Genomic DNA, 21596 nt, shown 5'->3' with positions numbered 1-21596 from the left:
CAGAGGCAGAGGCAGAGGCAGAGGCAGAGGCAGAGGCAGAGGCAGAGGCAGAGGCAGAGGCAGAGGCAGAGGCAGAGGCAGAGGCAGGTGAGTCATTGGAAGCTCATCAGTCAGCTAATATAAGCTATTTGGTCATGGTCCAGAGCAAAGGAACTGACAGTGCCAATGTTTACTCTGACTTCACTGAGTCTAAAAAAAGTGAGACAACATTGTTGAGCCAAATGGCATAAAATACGTTTTGTTTTTTAATGTTGAAAGGTTTAAAACTTAGCAGTTTTCTTAGCAAAAAAGTAACTTCATACATTATTTAGAGCAGAAAACTTAAGGTACCTAATTTTATGTTATTTTGTTTAATTCTTTATCTTTTAATTTTTTCTTTGTGTTTTGAATAAAGCAGGAAAAAGAATCATTAGCTTAACAGTGGATGGGGAGTTTATATATTGGATCATGAAAACAAAGAATGATGCCCAGATTTATCAAGCAAAGAAGGGAAGCGGGGCCATCCTTTCCCAGGTGAAGGCCTCCAGGAGTAAGCATATCTTGGCTTACAGTTCTGCTCTGCAGCCTTTTCCAGGTAACAGCGTCGCCCACACAGTGTGCTTGTTCCCTTCCAAGGCTGTTTGTTCCTTCAATCTCTGTATTAGGCTCTCACTTTCACCCCACATTCTGTCAGGCCTGCCTGTTGTTTACTCTGTTTCACAAATGCACACAACTTGGACTGCAGTAGGCAGCATTTAGACATGGGAGCCTATGACCTATTCTGTGCACTTGTACTCTATCTCTTCTTTCTGGTTTAGGCCTTTTAGTAGTGTCAAAAGCATTACATAAAACCTCTGCTCTCTTGCAAGGTTAAATTAATTACTGCGTTTATTAATCTATTATGTATTACGTAGATTAAGTAGACTGCCTTGGAAGACATATTAAAAGAAGTTCTTTACAAGGAAGGAAAATGATTTGGGTCAGAATCTCAGATCTATGTTATGATGGAGGAGTTTCAGAGAAATGAGTAGTAGAGGAAAACAGGAATGATTATTTTTCTTAGTTGTTCTAAATGTAAGGTTGTTGAAATTAATAGCAACAGTGATTTTATTATGCATGTGTGTGTGTGTGCATATGTTTTTATAACTACCACACTTGTCTTTCAATGTGGACAGGAAATAAAGAGCACATTGACTGAGGAGGGAGAAATAACACAGTGTTCACCTTCAGATGACATGATCAATTACACAGAAAATCTGGAAAATCTGGCAAAAACATTTCTCTCAAAACTAGCAAGTGATCTGTCAAGTCTGTAGAATGCTGCAAATTTCATTTTTTTCAGCAACAAACCAGTCAAATTAGCAATAAAGTAAGACTATTTGTATTGTCATCTCCCCAAATAAAATACTTGTATATAAGTCTAACGAAATATGTACAAACCATATATGACAAATTCTACCAAATTCTGGTGGGAGTACTAAAAAGAAGTGAATGTCTACAGAGACTACATTCATGGATATGAAGTCAAGATGCTGCCTCTCCCTAATTTGATCTGTCAGTTCAAAGCAGTCTTTCAGCATCCAGGAAATGATCTCGTGGATATTGAGAAGCACATTGTAATGTTTATGTGAAGATTAAAAAAGAAACTAACATAATATCAAAGGAAAAGTGTAATGTCAATAAGTTTGAACTAACCTGAACTCTTTCTACAAAGTTATAGTTATCAAGGCCCTAAGGCATTGAAAGACAGTGAATATAGCTAAACAAACAATAGTGTAAGTAGACAGCTTGGAGACAGACCCTCATAAATATAGTCAAGGTAATCTTTGACAGAGGGATAAAAGGAATATAATGGTGAAAGGAGAATATTTCTAACAAGTTAAGTTAGAAAGAAAACCTTTTAATCAACCCCCAAATTAGCTAATGGTGAATTAGAAACCTAAAGGTTTATATTTGGATATAAAAAAAAGAAAGGAGCCATGAAATTGTAAAAAGATGTGGAGAAAACACGCAATCATAGAAATCAGTGAAAGAGACCAAATTGAAAAGATTACCTCACCTATTATATGATTACAGCTGCATGGCATTCTGCAAATGCAGAAATCACAGCCACAGTGCATTGCTTGGTTTTGTCAAACTTGACACCAACTAGAGTCATCTGGGAAGAAAGAACATCCATTGGGGAATTATCTCCATCAGACTGACCTATGGGTCATCATCTTTTTCTTATTTTATGGAAAATAGTTTTGTTTCTCATATAATATATCCTGATTACTATTTCCCCTTCATCTACTTTTGTCTACCACCTGGACTCACCCCTTTTCTCTTTCTCAGTATGTTCTTAGCTGCTATTTGATGTACAAGGGTCCAGCCTACTGTGGGTGACCACATCCCTAGGCAGATGGGTCTGGGGAGAAAAAGGAAGCCAGAGAGCAAGCCAGAAGAAGCAAGACAACAAGCAGTGTCCCTTTTTCAGTCTCTTGCTTCAGTTCCTGCTGTGGCTTCCCCAAATAACAAGCACTCAAATAACTAGCAAGTGATCTGTCAAGTCTGTAGAATGCTTCAAGGGTACACCTTTGAAGCCAAATAAACCTTTCTTTTCCAAGTTGGTTTTGGTAAGCATTTTTCATAGCAGCTAAGAGGCAAACTAGATCAGGTAGTAATGGAATCAGTGGTAGCTAGGAGTTGAGGGGAAAAGGGATATGTAGGTGGAACACAGAGTGTGTTTAAGGTAGTGAAATGCCTCTGTAGGATAATGTTAAGAGTGGGACCATGCCATAGGGCATTTTCTAAATCATCAAACATACAGATCAACAGAAAAGCCTGATATACACTATGCTCTTTAGGTAATAACATTTTCCAGTGGGCTCATTGACTATAGGGGGGTTATTGGTAATGAGGGGGTCTATGTATTGATTGGGACATGTATGTGAGAGCTCTCCAACTTCATATCAATTTTATTGTGAACTCCAAACTGCACTAGAAAAATTGTTGATTAAGAAAAGAAAATGCTAGTCCTTTGCCTGTGAGCATAGCAGAATATCATTAATAGTGTCAAGGACTGGCTCTCTCCCATGGAATGGGTCTCAAGTTGAACCAGTCATTGGTTGGTCATTTCTTCAATCTCTACTCCATCTTTATCCCTTCACATCCTGTAGGCAGGATAAATTTTGGGTTGAAGGTTTGTGGATCAGTCAGTGTCCACCCTCCACTGGAAGTCCTGCCTGGTGACAGGAGGTGGCCACTTGATTAGGGTTTGGTGGCCTACAATTGGAATGTAAAGTGCATATATAGATAAACTAATGGAAAAGTGGTTATAAATATGTGAGCAATTAGTAAAATAACTCAAGGACTCCACCAAAACAATGAAATATTCAAAAAATTAAATTTTGTCTGCATGATAATTTTATGTTCTGAATTACATAGTAATTGTAATTGGGCTTTGTAAGTCAAACAAAAGAGCAAATTGTAGCACAAAGTAGTACAGTGTAAGTTTGTGGTTAAACAAGGAAATAAAGCAACCAATGTGCATGGGGGTCGGGGGGGAGGGAATGAAAACAAGATGCAGACTCTGTTTGATGTTGAATAACAGCCCCAACACATACCTAACAGAAAATGTTTCTAAGGGAGGCAGAAACTCACTACAGCCTAAGATGCTCTCATTAGTGTGGAGGGAAGCTTCCCCTTTACCAAGCTGTAGGTCCATGTGGGAAGAGTGCTTTACCTCCATCTGCTGGAGACTCTAGGCAATTACTAGTTTCTTTGCTCCTGAGATAGCATGTTCAAAATGTAAAGGGTTTGAAAGATGGAACAGTGGAAAGGGAGACTGTGTGTGTGTGTGTGTGTGTGTGTGTGTGTGTATGTGTGTGTATGTGTGTGTGTATGCTCGCGTGGTGTGTGTGGTATGGACAGGGAGTGAAATCTTTCTTTCAGTACCTTCCAAATGACATTTCCAACATTTCAATGTATCTGCCATTTTGTTGAATAAAAACAAATAACATTACTTTTTGAATTTTTTGAATTAATTTTTTGTCCCATTTTCCCTAATATAAGGATCCCATTATTTATTTAGACTAGAATTTAGCACAAATGAATAGCATCATGTAACTGAAGAGTGACTGAAGAGTGGCCCGTCCTGTATCATTAGTGAAATTATCTTTCTCCAAACCCTCAGGCCTTCCCAGTGTCCTCAAAGTTAGAATCACGGGCTCTTTGTTCACTCCCTTTTCTCAGGAATCAAAGGTGTAGGTCTAGGTGAGCATGCTTTGCTCACTTTGGAATCCATAACTGGAATCTCCACATTAGGGTCATTTCACAACAGCTTATGATCTATGATAATAGATAACATTCATTTGAAATGTGGAGTGCGAGGAAGTAGAATGATACATAAATATTTGTGCATTAGATAACTCTTTCTGTAGAAGAACTGGCGTCACCTTCTCAGAGAGGTGGAGGCGTGGGCTCAATCAAGTATTTGGTGCTTAGACATCCCTCTCTTAAGTTTCTTGTTAGATGCAAGGGGTGTGTTTATAGTTTGCAAAGCACCAGTTAGGAAAAACTGTAGCTAAAATGTGTCACTCTATCTTCTGGAACTCTGAGCGAGTTCAGTCTGAGATTCTGAAGCTCCACATTCCACTGCTGGATAAGCAATAAAGCATCAAACTAAAAATGAATGTATCCAGTGTCATGGAGGAAGAAAGCAAGTCTGTGATGGGGTCACAGAAGTAATGCTCTCCCCTGCATTAGAGCTTGGTCAGGGCTTCCCTGAAGATACGATGTATGAAGAAGATCATTCCAGACTGTGGAGGGAGCCTGCACCAGGGTGCAGACAGGTAGAAACCTAGCTAGCTTGCAGACAGTGCAATGTGAGCAGACTAAAATACAATTTTGCAGAGTCAAGAGACAAGACAGAACAGTGGACAGGAGATGTAATTGTAAACTCCAGTAGACAATTGGTCAAGGAGTGGGTATAGAGTTGTTAGGTTTCAGATAAAATCACATTTGCAGTGGTTGGCACTTTGCATAACGATGATGTGTTTTAGAAGACAACTTACGTAATACTTATGAGTGGATCAGAATTATAGTCAGCTGCATATGACAGAAACATGATTTTAGAGGCATCAGTGATGTGGTGGTTAGTGTATGTCAACCTGATCCATGTTAGAGTCACCTGGGATGAGGAAGCTTTAATCTTGAGGAACTGCCTCTATCAGATTGGCGTGTGGATGTACCTATGGGGCAGTTTCTTGATTGATGATTGGATGGTTTTTCGAGATAGGGTTTCTCTGTATAGCCCTGGCTGTCCTGGAACTTACTTTGTAGACCAGGTTGGCCTCGAACTCAGAAATCCACCTGCCTCTGCCTCCCAAGTGCTGGGATTAAAGGTGTGTACCACCACGCCCAGCTCCTTGATTGATGACTGACGTAGCAGGGCCCGGCCCACTATAGGTGATGCCTTCCCTGGGTGGGTGGTCCTGGACTGTAGAAGAAAGGAGGCTGAGCAGGGTATGAGGAGCAAACAAATAAGCAGTGTTTCTGCACGGCCTCGGGGCCAGTTCCTGCTTCCAGGTTCCGTTCCTGACTTGGATTCCCACACTGACAGATTGCAAAGTCTGTAAAGCATAAATAAATCCCCCTTTCCCTCAAAATTGGTTTTTAATAGATATTTTATTACAGCAACAGAGCAGCAAACTAATACAGAAATTGGCAGCCTTTTCTAGGCCAAAGCTCTAAAATACCCTTGTAGTTCCCTCCAAAAAACGCCTGCCAATTTGTCAATTTGTCAATTCTGCTAGTTAGTTTATATCAACTTAACACAATGCCACCTAGAAGGAGGAACCTTAACTGAGGAACTGTGTCCATAAGACTGAGTGGTGGCCATGCCTGTGAGGTGTTTTCTCCATTAGTGATTGTTGTAGAAAGGTGGGAAGTTAGCACTTCCACCCTGGGCAGGTGGTCCTGGGCTATACAAGAAAGTAGACTGAGCTACCCACGAGGCTCAAGCCACTAAGCAGTATTAATACACGGAGTTTGCTTTCAAGCCCTGCCTCCACGTTTCTGTTTTGGTTTCCCTTGATTGTGGACTATAAACTGTAAGCTGAAATAAATCTCTTCCATCTCACAGATTGCTCTTGATCAATGTTTTCTCACAGAAGCAGCCACAAACTAGAAGAAAGGAAACCTTCACTGTGGTGTGCCACTGTGTGGGCTAGAGCACACAGCCCTTCCTATCCCTACTGTAGTCTATATGGCTACTGCTCCCTCAGTGTGTGCTCAGGGTGTGACATATCTGGTTGTGTGTTATACATAGGTACTCTATCATGCCACCAGGACCCTGACTTCTGTTTTTCCTATATGTTTGTTCTTGTTTTTTGACACAGGGTCTGTCTAGGTACTTGAAGTTAGTCTTGAACCCATTATGGCATTCAAGCTGACATCAAGCTCTTTTTTATTTTAATGTATTTATTAGAACATATTAATTGTACCTAAAATGGGTTCATTATGGCAGTTTTACACACGTACATAACATATTTTGATCATACCCACCCATTTCCTTCTCCTAGTCTTTCACTCTTTCTCATATTCTTCCTCTTCATCTTGCCACCCTTCTACTATTTCATATAATTTTAAAAAGTTTTTATTTCTCTCTCTCTCTCTCTCTCTCTCTCTCTCTCTCTCTGTGTGTGTGTGTGAATGCAGGTTTATGCTAGTCACGATGCATCTGTAGAGGTCAGAGGACAGGTTAGGAGTCCTTTCTCTTCTTCTATGGATTCAAGGAATCTAACTCAGGTTGCCAGGTTTGTAGGAAGTGCCCTTACCCACTATGCCATATTGCCAGACCCCTTACCCAATTTTTCTACTTACCTGTCTTTTATTTTTTGTAAACCAATGGATTTCATTAGCATTATTTACAGTTGAATGCATCAGAATTTGTTTATAGAAGCATGTATACTTATCAGTGACCCTATCACCAAAGAAAATATCTCTTTATCACCAACCATTATTTGTATATAAATCTTTATAGAGACTCTATGAGTCTTTCCCACTTTAATGACAGGGTGTCAACACACCACATTTTGTGGTGATGTGTCGCAGATGGTCACAGCTACCAATTTAAGGGTGCAATAACATGCCATACACAAATGTTAGCATGAAACCCTTGAGCCTCTGCCTCCCACGTGCTATTATTACAAGCATGTGCACCATGCCTGCTAGCATCAAACTTTGCTAACATGCCTTCTAGTAAGTTCTTACAAGATTGCTCCTGCCCCTAGTGATATGGTGGCTGCATCTTAGATAGGGAGGCGGTGAGGGTCAGGGATGCCTTACAGAATATTTGCCCTTCATTATCAGTGAGGCAAATGCCACTCTGGAGGGTTCACAGAGTAGACACCTACCAAGATTGGGCAACTGAACTTTAGAAAATGAGTTTCCTCTGAGTATGCTATCCTAAACATCAGATAGATTTGACTGTAGAGAAAACGGAGGAGTGCACTGGGGAGGATCCAGGATAGTGTGCTAAAGCCAGGGTCTCAAAGTAGACACGATATCAAAAGCATTTCATATTTATCATTGCAATTTAAAGTTCTGCGTACTCCACAAATTTGTTTCTAATATTTGCTGTTACCCTTGTTAGATAAACTTACTATTCCTTCTTTTTTTTTCTTATTATTTTAGATAAAGCATATCTGTCTCTAGCTTCAGATATGGTAGAAGCAACTATATTATATGCCACCAACACCAGCCTCACACTCAAATTACCTCCAGTCAAGACAAACCTCACGTGGCATGGTATTACCCACCCCACATCAACATACCTGATTTACTATATGGAAGCTAATAGGGCAAACAGCTCTGACAGGAGACACAAAATGCTGGTAAGCCTGGAGCTGGCTGCTTTTGTCTTTTTACAATGTTTTTACTTGATGTAAACCTTTCAACCATGTTTTTGGTCAAAGATACTTTAAGCTTTGTTTTAAAACTTCTTCTAGCCAATGACTGATCAAAGCACACTAGTTTCTAGCCTTCTTGCCTGGGAGTAAGCTAAACATTAGGAAAACTTATTAACACTAGCTATGGGTTGTCATGGTAACTGTTTCTTGCAGGTCCTGAGAGAACAAAGTTTATTCCCCTCCCTAATTGTCCCCAAGAGTTATAGAGCTTGTTCCTATGACCTAGCCATTAAATGGAAGAGCCAAAGATCGAATCAGGCAGGGAGAATGTGACTATTTTGTATCATTTTATAACATTTATCTAACATAAAATATAAATAATATTTTGTCTACTTGTTCTGTGTTGTGATATGTACTCTATGGACTCCATCTGCTTGTTATCTGTCGTTGTTTTCCTAGATGTGTGGAATAGTAGACATGCAGTAGACAGTGCACTCATTGTTTTTCTCTGTCTCTCTGAGACATCATTTTACTCTATAATCTGAACTGGCAGGAAACTAGCCCCATAGGCCAGGTTGGCCTTGTGGGATACCTTACCTCTGGTGTAATATATGACATTACAGGCATATATCACCGTGCCTAGATGTAGCTATTTCTTGGGTAAATGAGTTGCCTCTATTCACTTCAATACCAATGTGTTTGGTTGCCATTTGGTATTAGAGTAACAGACTCATCTGTGTTCAATATTTTTCTTTGTAATTGTTTTATTTAACCAATTTAAAGAATGGAAATTGATCATCAGCTTTGGGCAACAGATACTGTGTGTTATCATAAAGTGTACATTATGCTGAATAAGCTATGTTATAGTGCAGGACACTTTTGGTATTAGACCAACTATAGTTTCCTGTCTGTAAAATGATTAAGACAAGTGTAAGTCAGGTACTCTTAGCCTTGGCTTCACACAAGACCACCCAGTCAGGATTGCCAAGAGTGGTACCAAAGCACATGTTCAGAAACCTTCTTGGAGGTTTTTAAAGCACAGGCAGCATTGAGAACCAGAGCCCCCAGCATGTTGTTCAGTCCATTAGACTTGATTTCTGAGGATATTTAACAGCATTTATTTGATCTTTCATTATGTTCACACAAGTTTGCAAACTGACAGTCCCACATTGTGAGGCAATGAGAACGAAGTGCTGTTTCTCTTCGGGATCTCACTGCCTTGTGTGGTGAGTAATTCCACATTTGCTGAGGATGGTTGCCTGCTAATCATCTGTTGCTAATTCATGGAGACAGTAAACAAGTCAAGTCTGTTAGATTAAGACAGTAGTATCACTAACAGTGGTTTGTATGAAACACAAGATTCAAATACTTAATGTAAAATTCAATGACAGGAATCACAGGAGAATGTAGCCCGGATTGAAGGTCTGAAGCCATTTTCAATGTACGTGATTCAGATAGCTGTGAAGAACTATTATTCAGAGCCTTTAGAACATTTACCTCTTGGAAAAGAGATTCAAGGACAAACTAAAAGTGGAGGTGAGCTATGGGCTGCTGTGGGTTTCTAGTGTGGAATTCTATAATATGTGTGATGCCCATGTCTGTATTTTTTTTATCTGAATGCTAAGTAATCATCATTATGAGGGTGAAACATTAAAGTTCAATAAGAACTTTTTTTAAAAAAAAGATTTATTTACTTATTTTATGTATATGAGTACACTGTAGCTTGTACAGATGGTTATGAGCCTTCATGTGGTTGTTGGGAATTGAATTTTAGGATCTCTGCTCACTCTGGTCAACCCTGCTCACTCTGGTTGGCCCCACTCACTCAGTCCCTGCTCGTTTTGTCCCAAAGATTTATTTATTATTATACATAAGTACTTGTAGCTGTCTTCAGACGCTCCAGAAGAGGATGTCAGATCTCATTACAGGTGGTGGTGAGCCACCATGTGGTTGCTGGGATTTGAAGTCAGGACCTTCAGAAGAGCAGTCAGTGCTCTTACCCGCTGAGCCATCTTGCCAGTCCCTCAATAAGAGCTGTTAACTCTGGGGGAAACACTTTAGAGACTTGATTCTGGCTTGTACCCTTGACAGAACAGAGTCCAGCAAAGCACAATGTAACTAGAAGGGAAGACATCAAAATGTAGATTGACCAAGAAGCACATGCTTTGGTCCTGCCATGCAGTGTCACTCTCCTCCCATGTAACCAGAGGTTTCTGCACATGTGGCAGGATAGGAAAACCAAGATATAATGTGAAATATGCCCAGTGCCCTTGGGCTTAAACTAATGCAGCCTTACAGTCTTGGAAATAGTAGACTGAGAATCCAAAGGCTGGAAATCATTTCTTTCAGCTGTTTTTGATGGTTGTCACAAAGCTGTCTCAAATTTCATAGTTCATCACTGCCTGTAGACTTGAGCTGGGGTCAGAGAATGATTTGGTCATTAGGCAAAAATAGACAACATCTTTTCAGGCAGCCTGCTCACTTCCCATTATGTAAGTGGCCAACTTTCCTTTGGACCTCTGTAACTCGTTCTCTTCACATGACAGCACTGTTCCTCAACTGACTCTCTTGCTTCTTTCCACCACCTAGCACTGTTGCAATGTTCCTTATCCTTCGATGCTATTTATTTCAGTGCCCGGGGCAGTTTGTCATATCAACGCAACTGTGTTGTCGGACACCAGTCTCCATGTATTCTGGACAGAATCCCATCAGCCAAACGGACCCAAAGAGTCAGTCCGCTATCAGCTGGTTATGTCATACCTGGCTCCCATTCCTGAGACTCCTCTAAGACAGGGTGAATTTCCAAGTGCCAGGCTTTCTCTGCTCGTCACTAAACTATCTGGTGGACAGCTCTATGTGATGAAGGTATTGAGTGTTCTGGGCGCTTTTTAAAAATTAAGTGGTTATTTTATTAATTTACATTTTAAATGTTGTCCCCCTTCCAAGTCTTCCCTCTGCAAACTCCCCATCCCATCCCCCTCCCTGTTGCCTCTAAGAGGGTGCTCCCCCCCCCACCTACCTACTCCTATTTCACCCCTCTAGCATCCCCCAATGCTGGGGCATCAAGCCTCTACAGAACCAAGGGCTTCCCCTCCCACTGATGCCAGATAAGGCCATCCTCTGCTATGTAGCTGGAGCCATAGACCCATCCATGTATACTCTTTGATTGGTAGTTTAGCCCCTGGGAGCACGCGGGGGGGGGGGGTCCAGTTAGTTGATAGCGTTTTTTTTTTCTATAGGTTTGCAATCCTCTTTAGCTCCTTCAATCCTTCCCCTCACTCTTACGTTGGGGTCCCCAGGTTCAGTCCAATGGTTGGTTGTGAATATCGTCATCTCTCTTAGTGAGATGCTTGCAGAGCCTCTCAGAGGTCAGCCATGCCCGGCTCCAGTATGGGAGCACTTCTTGGTATCAGCAATAGTATCTGGATTTGGTGTCTGCAGATGGGATGGATCCCAAGGTGGGGTGGTCTCTGCTTCAGTTTTCTCCCTGTGTTTCGTTTAGACAGGGACAATTCTGGGTTAAAAATTTCGATATGGGTGGGTGGCCCTATCCCTCACCTTGGGGCCATGCCTATCTACTGGAGGTGGTCTCTTCAGGTTCTCTCTCCCCTTTGTTGGGTATTTCAGCTAATGTCATTCCCATTGGGTCCTGGGAACCACTTGCTTCCCTGTTGTCTGGGACTGTCGAGTGGTTCCCCACTCCGCAACCCTCCCCCATTCTCCATCCTCTTCTGTTACATATGCCTACTCATCCTCCTGACCCTCTGGACATTTCTCCTGTTTCTTCCCATGCTGATCCCGCTCCCTCCTTTCCCCCTGTCCATCCTCTCTCCTGTTCAGGTCCCTCCCTCTCTCTACCTCCCTGCCCTGGGCATACTCAAGATTATGTTCTGAAAGGACCAAGGTGCTTCGTTTTATTTTATTTTATTTTTAAAACTTTTTTGTATTAGATATTTTCTTTATATACATTTCAAATGTTATCCCGAAAGTTCCCTATACCCTCCCCCCCACCCTGCTCCCCTATACCCCCTATTCCCATTTCTTGGCCCTGGCATTCCCCTGTACTGGGGCATATAAAGTTTGCAATACCAAGGGGCCTCTCTTCCCACTGATGGCTGACTAGGCTATCTTGTGATACATATGCAGCTAGAGACACGAGCTCTGGGGGTACTGGTTAGTTCATATTGTTGTTCCACCTATAGGGTTGTAGACCCCTTCAGCTCCTTGTGTGCTTTCTCTAGCTTCTCCATTGAGGACCCTGTGTTCCATCCAATAGCTGACTGTGAGCATCCACTTCTGTATTTGCCAGGCACTGGCATAGCCTCATACGGGACATCTATAACAGGGTCCCTTCATCAAAATCTTGCTGGCCTATGCAATAGTGTCTGGGTTTGGTGGCTGATTATGGGATGGATCTCCAGGTGGGGTAATCTTTGGATAGTCCATCCTTTTGTCATAGCTCCAAACTTTGTCTCTGTAACTCCTTTCATGAGTATTTTGTTCCCTATTCTAAGGAGGAATGAAGTATCCACCTGTTGGTCTTCCGTCTTCTTGATTTTCTTGTGTTTTACAAATTGTATCTTGGGTATTCTAAGTTTCTGTGCTAATATCCACTTATCAGTGAGTGCATATCTAGTGACTTCTTTTGTGATTGGGTTACCTCACTAAGGATGATATCCTCCAGATACATCCATTTGTCCAAGAATTTCATAAATTCATTGTTTTTAATAGCTGAGTAGCATTCCATTGTGTAAATGTATCACATTTTCTGTATCCATTCCTCTGTTGAGGGACATCTGGGTTCTTTCCAGCTTCTGGCTATTATAAATAAGGCTGCTATGAACATAGTGGAGCATATGTTCCTGCTTGTGGACGTTGTACATCGTGGTGCGCACTAGGCTCCGCACCACGATGTACAGGATCTTCTGGTAGTATTATGTCCAATTTTCTGAGGAACCACCAGACTGACTTCTAGAGTGGTTGTACAAGCTTGCAATCCCACCAGCAATGGAGGAGTGTTCCTCGTCCTCCACATCCTTGCCAGAATCTGCTGTCACCTAAATTTTTGATCTTAGCCATTCTGACTGGTGTGAGGTGGAATCTCAAGGTTGTTTTGATTTGCATTTCCCTGATGATTAAGGATGTTGAACATTTTTTTCAGGTGCTTTTCAGCCATTTGGTATTCCTCAGTTGAGAAATCTTTGTTTAGCTCTGTACCCCATTTTTAATGGGGTTATTTGAATTTCCGGAGTCCAGCTTTTTGATCTCTTTGTATATATTGGATATTAGTCCCACCAAGATGCTTCTAATTGCCATATTCAAGATCATGTTCCGAGAAGACTAAGATGCGCTTATTTATTTATTTATTTTAACAAAAAGGTTCTGGCGTGCCACCCTGAGGAAATGTGGTGTACTGAGAGTCATCCTGTCAGTGTCAACATGTTTGACACACCAGAGAAACCCTCTGCCTTGATTCCAGGGAACACTAGTCTGCAGTTCGATTGGAAGGCTCCGTCAAACGTTAACCTCACTGGATTTTGGTTTGAACTCCAGAAGGTAGACTTTTGATGCAAATCCTTGTTTTATGATCTGCAATAAGCTGGAAAGATTCTTTTGTATGACTAGAATGTTCTCTTGTATAAATCAACAGTGCTTGCCAACATTTATTGGCTCAAATTGGCATGAGAAGTAGTAAATTATGCAGGTAAAGTTTTATCCAAAATAGCATCCAAAGTTCAGTTTGCTTTGAAGGGATGGCAGTGTGGTTCAAGGGTAAAGGTGTTTATTGTCAAGCCCGAGGTCTTCATTTTGATCCACAGGACCCACAAAGAAGAAGGACAGAACCTGTTCTCACAAATTTTCCTCTGATCTCTAGACACAAGTCTCGGCACATGTGTTTCTCCACTCCTACCCCCTCCCACATTAAATAAATGTAATAAAAAATTGACTTTCAGAAGACTCATATAGGGGCTGGGTTATACCTCAGGACTTAAGATCACTAACTACTATTCCAGAGAACCCAATTCAATTCCCACCTGGCTACTCACAACTGCTCCAGGGGATCTGACTCTGTCTTCTGTCTTTCAAAGAGAATCAGGAACATACATACAAGGTGCATAGACATAGATTCAGGCCAACCACCCCTACACATAAAATTATAAGAACTGTGTAAGTCATCCTACTAATATTATATTAAACAAAATATTAATTATTAATAAACTCAATGTATATGTTTTCACCTTTAAAATCCATAACAATTGGGTGTTTTCTATGAAAAAATATAGTAAACCAACAAGCAAAAAGCCAAAACCTAGTTTGGAAGTGTGCTTTCAACATTTAAGTAGGGCACAGCCACAGAATAGAATGAAGAGTGAAGTCGCTTTATTCCCAAACAGTTTGCTGTGAATACATGAAGTTTAAAATATTTCTTTATTCAGAATTCCTCATGATTTATTAAATCAACACCCAAACTGACGTTTAAGGTTTCAGCTAACTGGACTCTGTACAGGAAATTTACACTGGCTTTCAGAGTGGTGCACCAAGAGTAGATTATTAAGATGTTGTAATTGCTGTTCACCATTCTTACCAGTGCTTAGCTGTGTACATGTCTGCACATTTACAGGTTTATGTTGAAACATTTGTAAAGACTATTTAAGACCGTCTTGTTTTCGAGTTGCTTAAAGCAAAATAGAACTGTAGAGACCTCACTTTTTTTTTAAAGGTCAAATTGTTTCCCTTTTGCACATTTATTTTTTAAAACAAAATTTAATTGATTATTTAATAATTTAATACATGACTGTTATATATTTTGGTAGTGTTCACACCATTCCCTTTTCTTACCTCCTCTCACTTACTCTTGACAATTTCATACATGGATATTTCCTATTTTGACCTCATCCTACTGCCATTTCTTTCTCTTTGGAAACCCCTTTCCAAAACATCCTTCTTCTCCTTTCATGTTTATCTTAGTAACCCGCGGAGTTTACTTTCTTGTACACGGTGTGAAGCTATTTACCTGTGTCTCTACCCTTGAAGAAAAATGACTCCTTTCCCCTAGCAGCCATTAATTATGAATAGCTCATCAGCTAGTGGAGGGATCCCAAGTGTCCCTTCCCTATCTGTACTCAAGTGTTGAGAGTGATCTTGTTCTTATCCATATCCCTTCTACTGCCCTCTGTGTTTGTCCTTTCCTCTCTCCAACAGTAGCCCCTCTGCTTTTATGTCACATACATTCCACTGCTTCCTTAAAGTCTCTCCCTCCCAGCTCATGCTCCCTTTTCTCTTTGTGGGTTTTAAAAATGTACTATATATTTTTGTGATTTTTGCTCTTTTTGGATAGAGTGAGGAAATAGAGGATCAAGTATAGAGTATTGAGTATGTAGCTATTTTTCCTTTTTTGTACTGAAACTGTTTTAGTGACTTGCCTATTTGAAATGACGACTTTATAAAAATAAGGCTAAATTGGAGATTGGAGGATTGTTCTCTTTTGGACTTACTTAGATAATCTTAGTTCAGTTCAGTGTAAAGTCAAAGGGAGAGGAGATACTACTGTTGCTCCTCAGACCGGAGAAGATTCGAGGGATAACGATAGGTAGGTATCTCATTGTCTTAATGAGAAGACACAGACTGAGATAGATACTATAGTGAGTCAAATGCCACCAGTTGGGACATGTCTGCAAAGAAGAGTCCCAGGACTGATACACCCCTAGAACGGTCCTACTTGGGTGATGTCCATGGAAGGAAGGAGCGTGAGTCATTAAGTCAACCGTTCCATTCCTCAAAGTCAAGGGAGGACAGCAGACAGGGTTCTCCTGTTCCAGTTCTATGTCCAATTCAGAAGGATTTTTTTTTAAAAAGTAATTTTCTACAGAAAAGAAGCTTCACTTAGTTGAACTTAAAAACTATCAGATGTGTAAAGTGGAATGGGAGGGAGCCTTCCTGTACTTAATGTCTAACCTGCGGAGGGCTGTGTATGGTGGGCCAGAGTTTCCCTTTTGGAGGACTTTAGGTTCCCAGGAATGTGAATAAAGCATGGCCAGCACATATCTGCAGACAGTCTTAGAGGAAGGAAAGTCCCAAATGTTTTGGCTTATTGATGGACTTCAGCAGAGAATCAAAGCATATAAAATGATGAGTTTAAAATGAACCAGTCCCTGAAATAGAGGCTCTCCTTATATGAGTCCATCCTTGTTCCTCCACTGTGACTGCTATTTTTAGCCATCCCGCCTTAGTGTGAGTGTCTGCACCTAGGGAGAGCAGCATGCCTCAGCTCTGAATCTTCTCCATTGAGCAGACCTAGGTATGCTCCACCTTTCACTTCAGTTAAAAGGGGCCATTCATCTAATTATAACCTGACATAAGAAACAAGGGGGCCATCAGTGAAGAGGGTAATGATTGGAACTAAACAGTGTAAAGAAGGTCTTACTTTTAATGTAAATAAATTTATTTAAGTTTTGCTCAAGTTCTACATCCAAGAGTTTCTGAAAAGAAAAAACCTTAGTTATACTTCTTTTTCTAGTGGAAATATAATGAGTTTTACCATGTCAAAGCTTCATGCAGCCAAGGTCCAGTTTATGTCTGTAACATCACAGATCTACAACCTTACACCTCTTATAACATTCGAGTGGTGGTGGTCTATACGACAGGAGAAAATAGCTCCTCCATTCCAGAGAGCTTCAAGACAAAAGGTAGGTATTAGCATATATTGTTAACATGTATTATGTTAGCATATATGTGTAATGCAAACATCTCTGCTATTTTTTCGTCTCTCAATTCTACCAATCACATTTTAGAAGCACACATTTCTAAAAAAATATCTATTTTTCATTTATGTATGTTAGTGTTTTATCTGAGTCTATATATGTGTACCTGCTTGTGTACCTAGTGACATTACCAGGTTCCAATGTTAGACAGAAGAGGCTATTGGATCTCCTAGAACTGTAGTTATAGATGGCTATGAGTCACCACGTGGAACCTGGGAACAGAAACTGTGTCCTCTACATGACTAGCAACTACCCTTAACCTCTAAGCCATCTCTATTGGCCCTCAAATATTTTCCTGAGAATCATCACTAGGTCTGTAGCATAGGTGAATTAATTGAAGAGTCAGGAGTCATTACAGGAAGGAAAAAGTACATACTGGTTAGGGTTTGTAGGATCCTGAGATGGGCAAAACTTCCTTCTTTCAGTTTTTTGATATCCTCTCTAGGTATTTTTTTTTTCAGCAAGAACTATATAAAATAGAGTAACTGGATGCCCAAGAAATACATACAAAATAAAGTTTATAGTCCAAATGATAAAATGAAGAAACAAATGGGGCTGGAGAGATGGCTCAGTGGTTAAGAGCATTGGCAGCTTTTCTAGAGGTCCTGAGTTCAATTTCCAGCAACCACATGGTGGCTCACAATTATCTGTAGTGGGATCCAATGCCCTCTTTTGGTGTGTCTGAAGACATACAGCATACTCATATACATAAAATAAATAATTCTTAAACAAGTAAACGAAAACTAACCAAAAAAGCCCTACAATCTATTTGATTAAGATTCTGAACACCGCCGAGTAGTGGTGGCGCACGCTTATAATCCCAGCACTTGGGAGGCAGAGGCAGGTGGATTTCTGAGTTCAAGGCCAGCCTGGTCTACAGAGTAAGTTCCAGGACAGCCAGGGCTACACAGTTTGAAACCCTGTCTCATAAAACCAACCCCCCCAAAAAAAAAACACCAAAAAAAAAAAAAAACATTCTGAACACCATAACTCCAGGTTGATTCCTGAAAAAGTAGAGGGCAAAGGTTCCAAAAGTATGACTGTTTAAAAATTTGTATTTATCACTTATTACTAAGTAGCCAACCCATCATTAATGAAAGGTTCATGTAGTCACATAAAAATATGTGCTTCAGGTCTGGGAAGACAGCTCAAGCAGAAAAGTGCTTGCTAGGTAAGTGTGAGGTTCTGGGTTCAGTTCCCAGAACCCACACCAAACATCTGGATGTGGTAGAGTACTTGTAACCCCAGTGCTATGGCAGGTGGACGCAGGTAGATCTCTGGGACTCCTTGAGCAGCCAACCCAGCCCAGTGAGCACTAAACCAATGAGTGATTCTCTCAAAAATGTAATGTGGGTGATAACTGAAGACCAAAACTTGATGTTATCCTCTGGCTTCCATATAAATAAGCACATGTAAACACACACACCTTCTGTATCAGAATATTTCTCTAATACATTTATCATCTGCAGCATATTCCAGAGAAAGATAACTAATGCAAAATACTTTGTACTTCTAACATATCTGTCAATTCTCTCTTTATCCCCATAAAGCTGGAGTCCCAAGCAAACCAGGTATTCCTAAATTACTAGAAGGGAGTAAAAATTCAATCCAGTGGGAAAAAGCTGAAGATAATGGGAGCAGATTGATGTACTACACCCTTGAGGTCAGGTACGTGTCAATTTGTGTCCTTGAGGTCAGATATATATCAACCGGGGCCTTATGTGTCTCAAGAACTAAAACAGTCAGTTACAAGGTGGTCAAAAGCAATAATTCTGCCCATAATTCAGTACATTTATATAGAAAAATGAATCTTTACGGATTTTCGAATGTTTCCATGATGGTCTTTGCCCATTCCCTAAAGTTAGCCTTGACCTTCTTAATTACAAAACACACCACATCACTCAGAAATCTGCAACTGTTCATTCAAACTTCACAGAAACCGCTCCCTCAGAGTTTATGCAACCAATGTTTACTTAATATCCACTCTGCTTAAGAAGCGGGGCTGGTTAGTCCATATTGTTGTTCCTCCTATGGGGCTGCAAACCCCTTCAGTTCCTTGGGTCCAGTATCCCCAGAGCTCCCAGGGACTATACCTTCAACCAAAGAGTACACATGGTGGGACTCATGGCTCCAGCAGCATGTGTAGCTGAGGATGGCCTTATCCGTCATCAATGGGAGGAGAGGCCCTTGGTCCTGTGAAGGTTCTATGCCCCAGTATAGGGGAATGCCAGGACCAGGAAGTAGGTGTGGGTGGGTTGAATGAGCAGGGGTAGGGGAGGGGAAGGGGATAGGTGGTTTTAGGAGGGGAAACCAGGAAAGGGGATAACATTTGAAATGAAAATAAAGAAAATATCTAATAAAAGAAAAAAAAAAAAGAAGCTGAGCTGACGTTTGGTGTCAGACAATGAGTGCATGTAAACTGATAAATGTTTGTTTTAGCAAAGTTGGATTCTCTCAGGTGAAAAGTGGCAGAAAGATAGGTATACCTTTTTCAGAATCTGAAACGAGGAGGCAGCTGACATGATGTGAAGTCAACAGGTCTGTGGGCTTGTCTTTCTGATGTCAACAGATGAGTGTGTTTCCAAAGACTGAGAATATGCTGTCGCCTAAAACCAGCAGCTGAGAAGCACGTGTACCCTCAGACCCAGCCAGTTTACAGAGTTCAGTGAGGGAACTGGCCCAGAAGGACTGACCTGGTGCCAGCTCAAGGGGAGAAATCCAAATTCCAAAGACACTCCCCTCACGGGACTATGAAACCATCTTTAAGAGGCTCCAAGGACAGAAGTCACTTCCATAATTATAGTCCTGGCAACTTGAGCTTTAGGTCTATTTTTGCTTCGCCTTTACTCTGGCATCCCCAGAACCTCAGAAAATTTCCTGCTCATGTTAGGAAATTCTTTGGGTTACATTTTTAGTTACAATTGTGAAGAAATAATTTGTCTCTGTTTTTTATACATAGTAGAATACGTTTATGAACTATCTTGGTGGTCTTTGACTACAATGGTGTGCAACATCCAGGCCATGACTTTATCCTTGCTGGGACTCCTTAGTGTGCTCCCTTCAGTAAGATCCTAAATGTGTTATTTTACCTAAATGGCTTGCATACCCTTGCCATGCAGCTATTTATTGGTATTATAATATCGATACTATAGGACAGGAGGAAGTGTTATCATATGATTATCTCTAAGTCATAGCTTCAGAAAGGATACTCTAGTTAAACTCTACATTTTTTTTAACCCACCCCCCTGACACCTCCACTCACACATACTGATAATTTTGGTGGCTGAACTACCTGTCTATACACCAACTTATTAAGAATTACTGTTCTTGCAATTCTAAATTCTACATTTTATCTAAAGATGGCATAAGTAAATTACAAGTGACACAGGAGACTGAAAAATTTAAAAAAATATATAAGCCAAGTATGGTATTCACACCTGTAATCCAAGAACTCAGAAGGGAAGGACTGGAGGATCATGTGTTCAAGGACATCCTGGCTGCAGAAATAGCTCTGTTTAAAAAAAACCAACCAACCAACCAACCAACCAACCAACCAACCAACCAATCAAACAAGCAAAAAGACTAGGGACATGGCTCAGTGGATAAGAGTTCTTACTGAGAAAACATAAGGACTTGAGTTTGAATCCTCAGACCCCACATAAAAAGCCAGGTGTAGCTGTGTACATGCCTATAACACTGTCCCTGTGACAGGTGGAGACAGCTTTACTGGGGCTTTCTGGATTCTAATCTACCTTCAGGTTTAGTGACAGACCCTGTCTCAAGGGAATAAGGCAGAAAGTGATAGGGTAGGACACCCAATATCTTCCTATTGCCTGGACTATCATGCAGGGCTGTATACACACATGTACGTATATACCATACATGCATGCAGAAAAGAAAAGATTAAAAACAGAAAAGGCAAAAGTGCAAATTTTTGAGCCCAAAACTGTGAAGTACTTATGTGTTTGGAGATTAGCAATTTCCTGCATTTTAAACAGCAGGAATGGGGTCACCAACTTTCTCTCTTCGTGGGTTTAGTTGGTTTGCTCATGAATCACTAAAACTTTAATAAACATGCTGTGTTCTGCAGTGAATCATGCAGCAGAGGTAAGGTCAAGGGTCAAGTGTGTAGTAAGTGACTAGAAATAACCCCATAGTGTTTTATGTACTGTCGGTGTCTATTCATCTACTGTTTTTTCTGCAGAAAAGGCATTTCAAATGACTCACAGAACCAGAGTTCAAGGTGGAAGGTGGTGTTTAATGGGTCCTGCAGTAGCATTTGCACATGGAGATCAAAAAACCTAAAAGGAACATTTCAGTTCAGAGCAGTTGCTGCAAATGAAATTGGACTTGGAGAATACAGTGAAATCAGTGAAGACATTACAATAGTGGAAGGTATGTTAACATATCTGTCTGTACACTCATTTATTACATAAATATTTAGTGCCAAAGATAGATACATACTTATTATTAGCAACAAATATGAACAGATGTGATGGATGAATAACCAACAACACAAGTTACCGAATGGTTCAGTTTATCTGGTGTATTTCTTCTTAAAATTTCATTTTTTTAATTTTGATTTCTTTTGCTTCTATTGAGATGGTGTTTTTCTGCGTAACAGCTATGGCTGTCTAGGAACTCACTTTGCAGCCTAGGCTGGTCTTGAACTCTTGAGAGCTGGAATTAAAGGCATGTGCCACCATGCCTAGCTTTAAAACATCATTCTTATCTTATCACTTCTCAGTAGTAGGTGGCCACTCCCGACCATCTACCACCCCAATTCCATGCTCTTACACAGACTTCCAAGAGTGTCTATTATCTGCCCTCTGTCTTTTCGGCCATACGTAGTATCTACCTTCTACTGCTCTCTTTTACCCGAGAGACTTAGAACAACTCTCTTCCTTCCTTCCTTCCTTCCTTCCTTCCTTCCTTCCTTCCTTCCTTCCTTCCTTCCTTCCTT

At 40.7% G+C, this 21596-nt stretch overlaps 1 protein-coding gene across 2 annotated transcripts in view; it reads left to right on the top strand.

The window, feature by feature from the left end:
- The window catches only part of Ros1 (ROS proto-oncogene 1, receptor tyrosine kinase), a 125694-nt gene that overhangs the window by 70759 nt on the left and 33339 nt on the right, over positions 1 to 21596 (top strand). Inside the window, exons 26-33 of one of the 2 annotated variants that reach the window (XM_021174702.2) lie at positions 395 to 574; positions 7657 to 7856; positions 9263 to 9407; positions 10504 to 10736; positions 13251 to 13427; positions 16390 to 16558; positions 18184 to 18301; positions 20838 to 21028. In XM_021174702.2, coding sequence (XP_021030361.1) covers positions 395 to 574; positions 7657 to 7856; positions 9263 to 9407; positions 10504 to 10736; positions 13251 to 13427; positions 16390 to 16558; positions 18184 to 18301; positions 20838 to 21028 — 1413 coding nt within the window. The remainder of the gene's footprint in view (positions 1 to 394; positions 575 to 7656; positions 7857 to 9262; positions 9408 to 10503; positions 10737 to 13250; positions 13428 to 16389; positions 16559 to 18183; positions 18302 to 20837; positions 21029 to 21596) is intronic. The other variant, XM_021174701.2, reaches the window with a different exon arrangement.

This window comes from Mus caroli, chromosome 10 (assembly GCF_900094665.2).
Source record: "Mus caroli chromosome 10, CAROLI_EIJ_v1.1, whole genome shotgun sequence".
In the NCBI taxonomy this organism is placed as follows: Eukaryota; Metazoa; Chordata; class Mammalia; order Rodentia; family Muridae; genus Mus; species Mus caroli.
The sequence above is the reverse complement of the archived record's forward strand: the minus strand, read 5'-3'. Positions and strand labels throughout refer to the sequence as shown.